At 39.9% G+C, this 15,678-nt stretch overlaps 1 protein-coding gene across 1 annotated transcript in view; it reads left to right on the top strand.

Annotated features, from left to right (window-relative positions):
* The window catches only part of oxct1a (3-oxoacid CoA transferase 1a), a 43,174-nt gene extending 28,262 nt beyond the window's left edge, over nucleotides 1-14,912 (top strand). Inside the window, exons 14-17 of the mRNA XM_071483390.1 lie at nucleotides 4,826-4,915; nucleotides 5,794-5,874; nucleotides 13,793-13,894; nucleotides 13,990-14,912. Coding sequence (XP_071339491.1) covers nucleotides 4,826-4,915; nucleotides 5,794-5,874; nucleotides 13,793-13,894; nucleotides 13,990-14,025 — 309 coding nt within the window. The 3' untranslated portion in view covers nucleotides 14,026-14,912. The remainder of the gene's footprint in view (nucleotides 1-4,825; nucleotides 4,916-5,793; nucleotides 5,875-13,792; nucleotides 13,895-13,989) is intronic.
* Nucleotides 14,913-15,678: the final 766 nt, after the last annotated feature.

Consider the following 15,678-nt stretch of genomic DNA (forward strand, 5'->3'; position numbering starts at 1 on the left):
CCAGTGCTCGTCAAAATATGTTTTTGTAATGCACTAGTGCCCCCGTAGCATGTTCCAGAAACACCAATGCCCACTGTGTATGCCATTAGTTTCATAATCCATCCTTTTGACTTGTACAGTAAGGGCTAAAAGGGCAACAACATTTTTTGTTTTCTTAATGTTCCTTTCAAGGCAGAGAATGCACACAGTTTTTTTGTATGCAGAGGTTGCTCTAGAAAAAATGTCAGACTCTGAATTGCTACAGAGAGATAGACCAGCAGTGTTGTATGTGTAGTAAACCACAGTATAAAAGGGTTTTTATCTTTTTATCTTTTATATAAACTGTCTGGTAGCAAAAGCCTTAGTTGTGTTATATTGGTGGTTCTCTAAGAAATCCTAGTTGGTTGAGTAGGACTGACTGTGTCATTGTCTCTGCTCTTTTGTGTTATGATAGGTTTCACCGCAGCAGGGCTTCAACTGAAGAAGTCTTGTGTTATCTGGGTTCTGCACCACTGATACTGCCTCCTGCAGTCCCCCACATTATCTCTCACTTTTAAAGCCATTCTATGAATGGTTATTCCACGACCTACATCTTCTCTAACGCCTATTTCATTAGCATATGTGTAGGCTACTATATATCTGCCTCTGGCAAGGATTAATTTCAAAGAGACAGTTCAATAAGCCAGTAAGAAAGTAAAATGGATGTTCAGAGAAAGAAGGTAACATCTGTGGGAACTAGCGCAAGAAGATTTTCTCATTACTGGTTCTAATTTGAAGCAGTGAAATAAATAACTACAGAATTAACATAGAAGTGCCTTTGAGTTCTCAAAATTAGTGTAATGGAATTTCACGTTTGAGTAGAATAAAGCCATCTGTAATGTGTTATGCAACAATACAACAGTTCTTATGAACAGTATGTCTGTATTTGAGTAGTTGCACAATAGTTTAATAGTTTAGAAGAGAGCTGTCTCAGAGTGTTTTTATGTGTTTCTGCTAATGAAGTGTGTCTAGGTGTCCTTGATTCCCCCCATGGTGCTAAGATTACAGCAGGCAAATGGACAAAATCATAGTGGTGAGGAAATTAAAAACCTGTGGGGCTTCAGTCAGACCAGCAAGGTTAATGTCATCAAAGCTGTGTTAATTAAATGAGTAAATTACACTGCTCTTGTTGGCGACTTAGGCACAGGATATCTCTTTTTGTGGGTATTGTTCCAACAATTTATTTGTTCTATTTCAGTGCTTTCCACAGGTCAAAAGCCAGATACTATGGCAACCTTAATATTCAAGAGTCCCTATGATGCAATCAATTTGGTGAAATAGTTTTCTCTGAATCTCCTCCAGTATTAAATAACCAAGAAATGTCCAATTTTTGGCTGCTTGGTTGCAAGCGAGCAGGTTTACACAAGCCTGGAAACCAAACATAGCCAGTAAACACAGGTGTAACAGACAGCCAACCAAAAGTTAAGGCTTGACTGGACTGAATAAAAATAATCATTTTAGTCAGCAGGATGGAATAGGTTATTAGCTTATCGCATCACACCATTTCATAAATTCGTTCTTCATCAAACGCGTATAGATCGTGATAAGTGTGAGTTTTGCTGCATGGAGCAGCTTTGATCAAAGTGGGCTCAGATAACCACATGCAAGCTGTAAATCACAGGCAAAAGCGAGTTCCAATCCTCCCAGCAATATAGGTCAAAAACACTCAGTAAGCAACAGAGCCAATACCTGTCTGAACAACTCCGCAGTACTGTTATTTTGTTACAGTGTTTCCTATATAACAGTGTCATTAGTGAGACATCTGACTGTGTACACACACACATACACACACACACACAATCGGGGATTGACACAAGTCGTTGATCCTGCATGCTTGGCTGCTGTCACTGTGGTGCAAAGCAGGCAGTGGAGCTGCATCATTTCATTTCAGAGTAGCTTTCATTCAAAAATTGACAACAGTTCCAGTCACTTGATGCTGATATTTTCTGTCGCCAGTTATTAACCAGTTATTTTTTACAGTAAAATGTGGTTCAAGTAGAAGTTTCATTCCCCCCACATTAAAACATGATCATTTTGTAAGTTCCTTCAAATATTTATTATTGCATTGACTCTTATTGATCACAATCAGTCCGGTAATTTAGCACAGATGCTTTAATTTTCAAAAACAGATTCCCCCTTTGAGCAACAGCAGCCGTGTTGCTATAGGTGAAGTACATCAGCAGGCGTCTGGCTCAGGCACAGCTGTAAATCCAGACTCGCTACTGTCAGGTCAAACAGCATTATCCCCCTAGGGCCTGTGCACACACTACCTCGCCCTTTGACTCTCAGAAAGTGCATTAGCATTGATCATAATGAAAAAGCACACAGTCTCCTTTTTTGAGTATCACCTCAAGAGTCACAGTAAATGAAAACACTAAAGGGGGAAAAAGGAGAAAGAAGAAGAAAGGTGGAGAGATTATGTATGGAGGTTAAAAGTCAAAATGCATATCGTTGTAATAACATTGATTTGGGTGATTTTATTTGAGAGTGTTATCTAACATGTTGCAGTAGGCCACTTTCAACTGTTGCTCAACAGGATAATACAGTAGAGTATATGAAATTAAATGCAGCCTCTCCTATATCCAGTCTGTGCTGTTCGCTACTTCCTCTACCCCACCTCCCTCTCCCAGCCCTCCTTCCGTTCTCTGTTGATATCTTCTCCACCCAGCTGGCCTCTCCGGAGGCAGACAGTATCCCTATGATGCACCACACTTGGCGTATATATCCTCTGGTTATCGAGCAGAAAGCAAAGCAGGCTCTTCACATGATTGATGAGCAAATGGGATTTTAATTCAGTTACACAGCCATCGCCCTGTGGCCATATCTGCATGTCAGCCTTCCTTATTTGGACTCCTTCTGTATTGGGAAGAATGAAAGACTTGAAGACAGTTTTTCATACGGCTGACAGTTCTGTTGCAGTGATAATCTTTCAGATTGCCTGCTTCTCGGATTGATTCAGATTTTTTTTTTAAAGTGCTTTCCTTTGTTGCCTTTTTAAAATAAACCCATTGTGATTTTATTTAATCTTTTTGAACAAAACTATTATTTATTTTATTCCAACACTGAGTTGTCTCTAGAAAAAGCTTTAGTGCCCTGGGTATCTACATGGGAGGTTTCAGACATGTTTTAAAGACCATAGTTTGACCATATTATTCAAACAACTCATTTAAGAGTTAAAGTCACTCCTCTGTAAACGTTTCTTTGCAATTAGCATTATATTTTTCTGCCAAAATAAGAAACAGTGGTACCTGGATATTTGTCACATGTGGGGACTGTGATCTGTAAAAGAAACACAAGCCTTTAGCACTTACTGCAAACTGAGATTTTGGCATTTAACCTAGTTTTTTAGGTCTCTGACGGTAATACTCAGAATGTCACAGAGCCCGTACCTGTCAGCAGGTCTCCACATTAATGTTATTTTTTGAGAGTTTTTCCTATGTGTATTAGTGAGACATTGACCATTCTCACACACTCACACTCACTCACACTCACACTCACTCACACACACACACTCACACACACACACACACACACAATCAGGGATTGACACAAGCCGAGTTGTTGATCCTGCATGCTCGGCTGCTGTCACTGTGGTGCAACACAAGCATTGTAGCTGCATCATTTCATTTCAGAGTAGCTTTCATTCAAAAATTGACAACGGTTCCAGTCACTTGATGCTGATATTTTCTGTCGCCAGAAACACGCCACCATTTATTTTTGATACTAAAATGTGGTTCCCCTCTCAAATAAAACACAATCATCTTGTAAGTTCCTTCAAATGTTCAGAGGATCGAGATCACTTTCACAATGGTACTAAATTCACCATAATACTTGCTACTGGAACGCTGATGCATCCTTTAATACTTTTGACCGTTTGGTAAAGTGCCACATCTCAGAGTCTTGAACAAATTACCTCTGCATTTGGAGGTTTGGGTCACCCAATTACAAACAAAAACATATTATATCACTCACCTCCAGTGGTGTCTGTCTGCTCAGACAGCTTTGCTATAATTTTCTGTCTGTGACATTCCTGCGGGCACACCAATACAAAGGCAGCGAATGTAATTTCGTTTGTGGTGCTCACAGCATAGATGAATTACATGCAACATGTCTTGCCAGAAGCAGCCTCCCTGCTCCTCTGTATAAATCCACAGAACACGCTGCCAATAGTTTTCACTGGAGCTACTTTTTATCAAACTACCTTCAGCCAGAGAAATGGTCCCTTAAAAGTTTTGTTGAGTTCTGCAAGGTTGTGGATTATTATAATATACAAAGGCCATATTCACCCTGTGTCTCACTTCTAAATATGTGGTTTAGAATTGTTAAACTGGAATAATTTGAAATATGTACTTCGATTGGCATTGCACCTGTTGTTTCTTAAACTGTGTCACTGCCTCCTTTTATCAATTAAGTTGAAAAGTAAGGCATTAAAGTAACCAAGGAGATTAAAAACTACTCAAATATGATTCAGGTAAGAAAAAAGGGATGAAATTAGGCTTTATTGAGCACATAACAATAGAATATAACCTTGCATTGAAGGCCCAGATCCACACAGCAGCTCTGTAAACTTTTATGTATTTTTGATGGAGAAGTTGTTTTTGCAGTTGGAATTATCTACTTGAATAATCTTATTTTGTATGTTTTGTTGTATTTGTTGAACTTGGTGGTAATTTCTAAGGGCTGTAGTTATGGTTATGATGGTTTTAATTAGATTGTATTGTATCATTTTGTCAACTCTTAAATAAATATTATAAGTGAAACTGCTACATATATAACTTGTATATTTATTTCTGTCTTCCATTCTTAGGGTAAGATGGTGAAAGGAATGGGAGGAGCAATGGATTTGGTGGCTAGCGCTGGAACAAAGGTGGTGGTCACCATGGAGCACTCAGCTAAGGTGTGTATGCTGTACATGTAACAGTGTGTGTGAGTGTGTGCTTATCTCAAAAGACTTTCTCAATAATCCAGGCCAAATTAAACTGACAATTTCCTTTTCCCATGTCAGTACCTCCACCAGCATACCTTGTATCTACTTCCACAATAATGAGTGTGAGTGTTATGACTGGTTAGGCATAATTCTGGTAATGGATTGCTTAATGCCTCTTTATGAAGCATTAAGGGTCAGCTCATCCTGATGAGGTTCGGCACGCAAACCATGTCCTCTTCACTCGTCTTTGGCTAATTTAAATACAAATCTAGAGCTGGACTCTGTGTTTCAGGAACAGCTGATTAGTTAGACCGGTGCTCTAGCTGGAGGCGAATAACCCCACAGGGCTTGTGACAATAGCTGTAGGCGATCCAACTGAATTGGCTTACTTTTAGAAAGTCCAGAGCGATATGATGCAAAGGCAGCATAATATTCTGCATTCACAGAAGCATGCTGTTTCTTGCTAATGGGAGCCTGTCTGGCGCCCAGCTATAGTCCAGATGGTGCAGCAGGTGAGCACAAATTTACTGCCCTGAAGCCCGATTTCATTCATGACGGGGACGGAGGGAGGGGGGGGGGTTAATCTGTCATGTGTGCTGCTCAGGCAGCGTGGGAGGCATTTGGGTGTGTGCTTTTTGTCTTAAAGATGACTGCCGGGGAAACTTGGGATAGGATGAGTGTCCATAACCATTTGCATCCCTGGGTACATTACAGTTTGAGCTGCATCCCTCAAAGTATTAACACACTGTTTGACATGGCTGACAAGCTTAACCGAACAACTGACTTCTAGTTTCTTCTTCTTCTTCTTTTCCTTTTTTTTTTTTAAACCAACTATCCTTTTCTTTCAGGGAGGAAAACACAAGATATTGGACAAGTGCAGTCTGCCTTTGACAGGGAAACAGTGTGTTGATCGTATCATCACAGAAAAGGTGTGTTGTTTGTTTATTTTGTATATATTTTGATGCATGATGATGGATGAGTCATTAGTCATAAACCTGGGCTGCTTACTCATGGACAGTTTCAATGAGTACGTGGGAAAGTAACTGTAGACTAGCTAAATTGAATCATGCACTAATCACAAATATATATTTGATGAATTATTGCAATACCAGGCTTAATTAAGGAAATGCAGTCTCATTAAATTGTTGTTGAGTTCAATTCTTTCCCCAGTGATCATTTTAGCCATTTGAAACTAATCCTAGATTGATCTGACTCTCTGCTTTTTTGTGTCTTTACTATTAATTAAAATCTTGGTTTATTCGTTCTTCGACGAGAGCTGACTGTTCGCCTTGCAAAGTATTACGATTTCCCACTTTGTAGTCGGGAGTGACTGACTGAAACCAAAATTTTAATAAGTGAACTTTTGCAGTCCGTGAGTTTGCATTCTTATTTTTATCGCAGCCAGTCAGTTCCCTGAATATGTGCTGGCAACAAGCAAGGCGCGCAGAGACAATGAAACACGAGACATACACATTGCATCTTTATCTCTAAATTACATCTCCCTCGCACACATGCACATACGAAAACAAGCGCACACAGGCCGCTGACAGATTGGTATGATGCAACAGAGTGGCATGGGGAAATGTAAATGAAATTTGTTCAATTAACACTAATTCAATCTGTTGATTTCTGTAAGGAGGCTGGTTATTGATTTTGTGGTGGGGGGGGGGGTCTAATTTTCATGGTTTGGGTTGGGTTTCCCTTTTTTATGTATTTTGTTGGTGATGAGATGATGCTTGTGTAATGGTTATAGAGCCGATCTGCAGCCGTATACATACAGTAACTTGAACTCTGGTGAAAAGCCGATTAGACAGTGGAAATGCAAATGTGCAAAGAGGTCAAACTGGGAATGTTTGAATAAAACTGTATGGACTTGATTTGGGTGTGGGTGGAATTTGTAGAGGTTTTATCTCCATAGCAGGTGGGGGTGTTGATTCCCATTATTAAAAAGCTAGACCATGGGGCATACTTTTGAAAAGCTTACTGCTCTGTCTCCCTTGTAAAAGCTTATGGATCTTAGGCTGAAGAGAAAGCTCCATCCCTCTTCATTTGGGTGTGAAGAGCTCTGTTTCTGCTCTGCCTTTTGAATTTCATGAGCTCCCCACAGTTTAACTGGCGCGCGGTGTGATGGAAGACTTCGACTAACCCAATGGATATAGCCCCCATTTACAGTAATGTGTTGCCATCCTTGGCAGCGCATATGGTGAAGGGGAAAAAAAAAAAACCTCAGAGTAAAAGTCTAGCTGTGGTGAAGCATGAATCAGTCACATTCCTCTGGGATTGTAATTCCAGCCAGATAGGGTTGTAGTGACAAACAGTCAAGTCACAGATGCAGCTTATCTTGTCAGAAAAGTGCTCAAGATAGTCCAAGGGTCGAATTTTCTTTTAAAATGGAAATAAGCAAAGGGTAAGCAAAAAGACAAGGATGGAAATAATGAAGAAAGAGAGGAAAGAGAAGGTATATTTACTGATTGTAAAAAAAGGAGTGGTGAAGGTGAAAGAGGTTCCGGTCGTTTGTAGAGGTGCTGATGTATTTTTCGTGTCCTTATGTTCTCTGGTCAATTCCCTGTTACCCTCCGCTGCCTTTGGAACGTGCTTATTGAAAACATGACCTGTCAGGGGCAAAGTCAGACAGTGTGTCCATGGCTTCTTTTTTTTTTTTTTCCCCCGCCTGTCTGTTCTTTTCTGCTCGGCTGGCTTTTGTTGTGATTGCGCAACATTTCTCAGCGAGCAGATTTCTGTCAACATTTATAAAGGTTAAAGCTCTTTCTACCGCCCTGCTAGCACTGGTACTACCTCCTGCTCTCCATCTTCCACATTCCGTCGCCTGCTGCTTTCGCTCTCTATCCATTAGTACTCTTTTCTTATTACACTCCAGCGTTTTACTGTCTGATTAACGAATTGAATCCTTACATTCTCTCATTTATGACAGGTTTTTCTCAGCTTTTTCTGTTGTTATCATCACATATTTTCCTCTTATTTTTCTATCCTCTTTACCTCACTTCTTGCCTCCGCATCCCTCCTCCTCTACCACATCTGTTGTGCTGTGAATACATTTGAAAATACAATTTTCTCTCCGTTTGGTCTTCCATGCATAACCGAACCGGCATTGTCTATGCCTAAATGTAAGCATTTTGAAAACTCTTCCTTTGACAGTGTCAGTCTCTCTTTGTAGTTTAGACAGAGAAAACTGAGCTTTTCAAAAGTACTGCCATGTGACTGTCAGTCTGTCAGCCTTTCAGATATTGCCAAAGTACTTATACTTGGCAGCAATGTTTAGAAGCCAACTTCTTTGTCACCTCCAGCTGTCGCAGTGATTTCTTGTTTTATGAACCAATATACCCAACTGCACTATAAAGGTGTTGTCACTGACATCTTTTTCTGTTACAGACAGCACAAGTATAAACTGGTGATAGGATTGAGGGTGTCAGTGCAGCAGCTCAGGAATTACTGTTAGCTTGGCTAGCTGGTAGCTGGCCAGAACATCAATCAAATTAAGATTATTACCAAGGGCTGTTGTTGACAACAGAAAGGGAGAGCTAGGTCATTGACAATTCCCTTATTGCATATTTAGCTTTTTTTTGATAGAAATAATAATCAAGGGTCAAGAAAACACAATTAAAAAACCAAGAAATGTATCAAGGCATGTGTGACAAAACTGTGTCCATTCATCCCCACTCATCATTGTGTCACTTTGAGACCAGTGAAAAAAAAATCATTCTGGTTGTTCTGTTGTTCTGCATCCTGTCATACTGTATTTGCCCAGCTGAATTTTGTTCATCACAAACACCATTTTTTTTTCTTTTAATTTCCTCGACGCTTCCTCTTTATTCTTCTATCTGAGGGAAGTTTGCCATGCCAGTACCAGGACGTTCCTGTTTTATTGGCTTGTAACAGCTAAGATGCACACATACTGCATGAGTGTTTTTTAACTGCTTCATAGAAAATTAAAACCAGATAAAGAAAAGGCCAAAGAGCCTGAGCATAATAAAAAGAGTATGGAAAAACAGTGCAATGTAAGAACCTTCTAGACTATAGTGCATTAAATGTATATACGTTGATCGATAAGGTTGATCAATAAACAATCTGCACAATATGATTTACACCCCAGGGGGCCTTCCAGTAGTTTGCCATCACGGTGTACTGTGTGATGTTATTAGCTTTCCTTGTTTCAGAAACCTTTGTGAAGAGTTGGAAGAGTAAGAGTACATTTTTTTTTATTTATTTATTTTTTTTTACATCAAATTCAATGGAGGTAGGGATGTAAAAAAAAAAAAAAAAAAAAAAAAAAAAGCACAAAAACACATTCATGTGACACATGCACAAGATTCACATTTCACCTCATTTTTCTCAGCAGTCCCATTCGCAGTTATCTCAAAGGAGAAAACATTGTTCAAATTGGATTCCACAAGTAATGAACCTTACCTGCTGAATAATAATGAGTTTGGTTTGCCCAGCACAGTGTTTATCAGAGACTGAACGACTGACAAAAATTGTTCACTCTCATCATCTGGAGCAGTGGTTCTGAAACTCTTGCTAGCATGTCCCCCTTCAGAAATCCTATTCTTTTTCCCTCCATGTTTTATCCCTGGTCATCCACGCCCCCGCTTCAGTGGCTTTATGACCCTCCACGGGGTCCCGCCCCTGAGTTTGAGAACCACTGATCCAGAGGGATGGCCTGTGCTTGTATTGTGTGTGAGCGACTTTATGCTGAATGCACAAGCAAGCGCATGACACTGTGAGCGCATCCTAATATCCAACTGGAGATATTTGGGGATTTACATAATAAACAGGATTGATTTAACTCTACTATATATTCAGCACTATAAGATTATGTACACCAATATTTGACATTATATTGAATTTTGTCTGTACTCTTTTTTTCTAGTTGATATTCAAAAAACAGCGTGAAAGTTGAATTAAAAGCATAGGCCTTATAAACTGCCTTCAAACTTTAAAAACAAACCAAGTGAGCTTCACGACGGGAAATTATTTCTTGCTCCCAGTGTAATACACCTTGCCCGTGACAGGTTATTGAATTCCTTTTGGTATAATTTAACCGGTGATGCATCTGAAAGTAGAACAACAGTCTGCTCAGCTAACATCTTTCTCCATGACAACAATGAACAGAAAAACAGTTATCTGTGATTGTCGCCGAACATCGATCAATGAAAGTAGCCATTTACTACTCTGTGAGGCGTCCTGCAGAAAGTGAGCATATGGCCGGCACATTTGTATCACGTACGACTGTTATTGGATCAGATGGTGAGACAGAAACAGAAGATGTGGTCAATAGTTAGGACAACAGCAGTGTTTGAACACTGGACACAAAACCAACCCGAGTATGATATCTGAGGCAAGTGTGACCTTTGTATTCAGTAACTAATGGTTAGATTAATCACATACAGCGGCCCAGCAGACTGATTTTAGAGCTTTTTCTTCTACATTAGCCAACAACACTGTGTATAAAATTACTTTTGGGCTGCGAGAAAAATCATTGTTGTGGCAATCACCACAGGAAACACTCTGCAGTAGAAAATTGAGGGACTGTAAACCTGGTGGCAAACAGTGCCTTTAATAAGCCTGATAATGGTTATCCTAAATATATTTGCCACCGGTTGCTGACTTTACATGATAACAGTCTCTGCTCCAGTTTGTTTCCAGAATGAGAGCACAAACTGGGGCCCTGCCATAAAATATTCTTTTGCCTCCACTCAGACAGATGCACAGATGCAGATGTAGACGATATATTCTCACAAGCACAGCGTCCTCCTTGGCTCGCGATGGCCAGGGGCGATAGTGATTCAAGTGTTGTCCTAAACAGTGTTGGTATGATTTGAGACCCAGGGTGGTAGGGAGCCTGTTGCCTCAGGCGGCATCTCTGCTGCTCCTCTATATGGCTAGGCCATTTTATACAATATGTTTCCATTTCTCCTCTCTTAACCACAGTTCACTTGTTTACAAGCTTGTTCTCTTGTAGCATTGTCAATGAAATGATGGATTGTGTGTGTGTGTGTGTTTGTGTTATTTTTATTATTATCTTTTGTAAATCACATCGCTTCCATGGCCCCTGGTGCTTGAGTTGCTGCCATGGCAAAAGTCTTCACACTCAGCCTTCTGGTTATTTTTCTCCTCAGCCAGTATTTAGGTAATCACTTCCTGTTTTAAAAATAAGAAAGTAAAGAATAATTGCCCACGTCATTCACATGTGAAGCAGCACGACTCCTGAATTATTCAGTCATCATAATGGTCCCAGAAAAGTGCTACCTGTGACATTTTCTGTAATGAAGGCAATGCCAGTGACAGCAATTACTATTCCAGCAACCAAATTGAAGTCCTTTTATAGTCCTACTGTGAGTTTTTGTCTGAATGCATGTCAAAATCAAGTCCTTGTTATTGCTGTAATGCATCGACAGTATACTGGATACGTTTTTCAAGTTTGTTGGAGGCTAAAATGTTTATGTTTTAGTCCCATTTGTCTGAAGCGATGTTGCAAAGTTGGCTCAATGATGTCAGCTTATTGTTGTTCCAAGACATTCAGCCCACTTCTCACCACACAACACATGTGGTAGACCGGCAGCTTGCATCAATCTGGTTAAATGGTGGTGACTTTGAATACTGTGAAGAAAAGTGACACAACAAAACGGCTGCTGTGCAAACGGAGACACAGTTTGTTTTTCAGTAAAGTGTGGGTATTAGATACTAGGTCAGTTGATAGTTCATTGCTTTCAAATTGAACTACCCTGACCATTTTGTGTTAAGGGGCTTATGCATTTTAAAGCAGAGTACATCAAACTGAGCTCACGCTGACGTAACACAGTGCCTGCCATGTCTGCACACCGTTTCTTGCACCTAAATCCACCACCTGTGGCGCATTCTGACAAATCTTTAATTTTCGTTAATAACTTGCCGACATGTGTCACAATTATAGATGCATGTCAGTGTCTGAGTTATCCTTGGACCCTTGTTCCTTGTGACATTCCATCTGTCGTGCTATATTGGAGTGAGATATCTGCCTCCTGCCCTGTCGCTGTGTGGTTGAGGCTCTAATGAGCTGAGAGTCCCGACAGGCTTTGTCTGGACGCGACTGCAGCGAGGCCTGTCAGTCCCTGCTGAGAGAAGCCGCAGGACCAAGCTCGGCTCACTGTGCCTGTCTGGTCTTTTTTTTTTTTTTTGCATTATGCGCATACATAATAACTTTGCTCCAGGTACAGTTTCAAAGGGTTATTGTAAAAAGTTGTACAGTATGCACACCTAATTTGCAGTGTCAAATATGTGTTGAGGAGCAGCAGTCTTGAACTAAATGGTTTCAATAAAATATCATTGCTACAACTTTCTGCTACTGTGTGAAAACACTGCACATCGAGAAAATTCCTCTAATAGACTGTTTCCAAAAATAAACACTCTAAAATTACTTTAAAATGGACAAAAAAAAAGTCAAGGCTCTGCTCTCTGCCCTCTGCTTCCTATAGCATGTTGAAGTGTTGTAGAGACAGAGACACAGGCCATGTTTATGCTGAAAATCTATCCTAGTCTTTAAGCAACAATTAATACAGTAGGAAACAACAGAGTGCCAACTGAAAATTACAGTGTTGAGGATTATTATATAATAATAATTATTATTATTATGAATATACTCATCAATGTTTGAGACAAGATGACACTTTGGACAAAACAAACTACATCACTGTCATGTTGGAACCACAAATATGGCTGATGCAATGAAAATAATTATTTTGGCTCATAAATGAAGACTGAAGGTGCTCAGCAAGAAAACAGAACATGACTTTGATTATCTTTGGATTCATTTCAGCTGTTGTGGTTCAGGTTTGACAGGGTTTTCTTCATGGTAATTCCCTCTCTTTTGCAGGACCAATGCCTTTAGCCATATGCTGTACCATAGAGCATCTCATCACACTCTGTGAAGCTGAAATCTCCAGGGGCCTCATTTATGAATCATACAGACTCAAGTTTGGACATAATCTGTGTGTTAGCTCGTCTGTACACTTGGAGTCAGATTCATTAGATTTTGCCTGATCATATGTGAATATTTAGAACAACTCCTCATAATTATCAGGCACAAATCCCTGGTTGTAGGGAAGGGTGACAAGTGAAGAGAAGAGCCAAATTAACCACAAAAATCCACAATGCTATTTTTAACCATGGCAGCATGACTGATAGACGACTGTCAGCTGTGGCATCTGAGGAGATGCTGCACAGCATGGGATAATCCAGTGTTTTCACTTCAGCTTAATGTAAATATAAGCTTTTTTTTCTCTCTGAAATTCAGCTCTTACTCCCTCCCTTACTTCCTCCTTGATGCTAGCAATGTGACTGACTATTTCATCCCTCTTCCCTGCGCTATGTGTCCAAGTACCTGCAAGACCTCAGAGCGATCATGGATCTGTTAATGACATTTTTGCTTGAATATTTTCTGTATTAATGATGAACTTTTACATTTGAGTTCCATTATTGTTAGGCAAATCTTTTTGTTAAGAGTAGTGCAACAATTAAAATGTAATAGCTCACTTCTTTGAGGTGTCTCAGCCTCAGAGAGTTGAGGGCCACTCTCTGAGGACTTTCATAGATGTGGCACCGATAATTGCAGCTAATTTGTTGTCTATAGGTGACACTGAAGTGGAGCTCTGCCCCCCTGCCTGTGGCACTATTTTGTGCTCCCACATCCTTGTCTGTGACCCTGTTGCCCACACATCATAGGGTTCAAACCCATCTATTAAGGAAGTAATCCCTCTCACCATTATGTCTTTGTGTATTGTCATCCCCTCTCTCATTCCTTTTTTCCTTTATACTCCCTCCCTCTCTTTCTGCCCTCTTTCTTTCTACCAGGCTGTGTTTGATGTGGATAAGACAAAAGGCCTGACTCTGATAGAAGTATGGGAGGGGCTCACTCCTGAGGACATCAAGGCATGCACGGGCACAGATTTTGAGGTGAGTCACTTAGCAGTTTGTGTATTGGGGTCATAGTTCAGTTTCTAACTTTGAGGAACCGTGATTCATCTCTTTATTCATATGGTGTCTTCTAGGTGTCTCCCAACCTGAGGGCCATGCAGCAAATCTAGAAGAGCTTGCAAAGGATCTGAGATGTGTTTTTGGTTTGTGTCACTTCATTTGTCTGGGATTGACAGTTGGTAATTTAGCAGCCTTAATATGGTTCAAAAAAACTTCTAAACCACTAGTGCTTCTGCTCATTTCCCTGGTAATCAGCAAGCAAATATCAAAAGGATTTCTTCCTTACTATTAATAACTAACGATTCATAGGAGCCAACAGACATAGTTCTTTTTGTGGCAAGCGATGAGGGAACATTGCAGTGTTGCCTTTTACACCATTAAGTATTTTTTTTTTTTTTTTTTTTTTACAGATGTTTGTGCAGCTATTACCAAATAAGCCATCTGATATTACATTAAAAACGGAGATTATTCTTTATAGTACTGTGAAGAAAAATTATGCAATAACCTCATAAATACTCTTGAATCATACTGACTGTAAGATGAATAAGCTACTCTACACATTAGAGCTGAAAGGTAACGAGTTTAGAAAACAAACGTGTTGTGGTCGAGGAGAGTATGTATCTTTAAACTTGTGCTGCACCGTGTGACAAATGTAACATATCTGTTCTCCATTTAGACAATGAGGTATATGTAGTAATAAGGTGTGATAATCAGCTCTGCCACAAAGACAAACTGTTTGGTGAACTATGCCAACCTGTCTTTTTTCTCTCAGTCTCATATATTTCAGTTGTTGGTTGTTGTTGAGTTGATTGAGTTATGTCATACGTTTCAGCCAGAAAACATGAAGCCTCAGCATTTTGTACTCAGACACTTGTTCTCCTGCCTTTGTATATAAATTAAATACAACCTTGTGTGCTGAGTGGGAAAAAAAGTGGAGTTTTCTTGTTTCTTTTGTCTAAATCTTCTAACTTTTAGATAAAAAGAATCTGAATAGTTGGTTTGTGTGTTCAAGTTATTCAGCTCATCAAATCACACAATACAAGAAAGCTAATTACTGCTTTGAAAGTGATGGTTTCTGACACTCTACAGGTTAGAGCTTTCTATATATGGATGGTGGGCTTACATCGACTGATTCTTGATGTGATTTCTCCACTCGAGTAGAGAGGCGCTGCCATTACCTGAGGGCTGTTACATAACGGGAGAATTCAGCCAGTGGGCTTTGGGGATCAAGAGGATCACCTGGGTTGGATCATCAAGCAGAAAAATGGAAGAAAGTGACAAGGGCTGTTGCCACCAGCTATTGACGTTAAACCAGCACATCCCTTCATGAGTCAAACCAAAGTGGTACCTTGTAATGCTGAACCTTGCAACCTACTTCTCATAATGGTATTGGAATGCACTGGAAAGGGGAATTTTGTCCACATTGGCTATTTTGGACATTCAGGTTTGTGGCAAGCTAGCTTGAAAACCAGCGTTAGGGCCATTTAAACTCATACATGAGGCCTTGTACAAACTTAATTTATTACTGATATCCTCTGCTTTAACAGGGAGTTTGAATTTAACTCGCCAAGCGAGATGATTATTAGTGAATTACAGTCCTGTTGTTCCTTTATCTTTCACTATGACTCAACAGTTGTCTCAGTTTTTGTGTGATGCACAGAAAAAGACCCAGCTACCAAAACCACAAACATAAATTCTTTCTAGATGCCATCTAGAACAAACCAAAAAAACTACAAGTACCTCTGCCTCAACATCAGCTTCAT

Source organism: Trachinotus anak, unplaced genomic scaffold, assembly GCF_046630095.1.
Source record: "Trachinotus anak isolate AG129_WGS33_773 ecotype Australia unplaced genomic scaffold, CSIRO_AGI_Tana_v1 ptg000008l, whole genome shotgun sequence".
Lineage (NCBI taxonomy): Eukaryota > Metazoa > Chordata > Actinopteri > Carangiformes > Carangidae > Trachinotus > Trachinotus anak.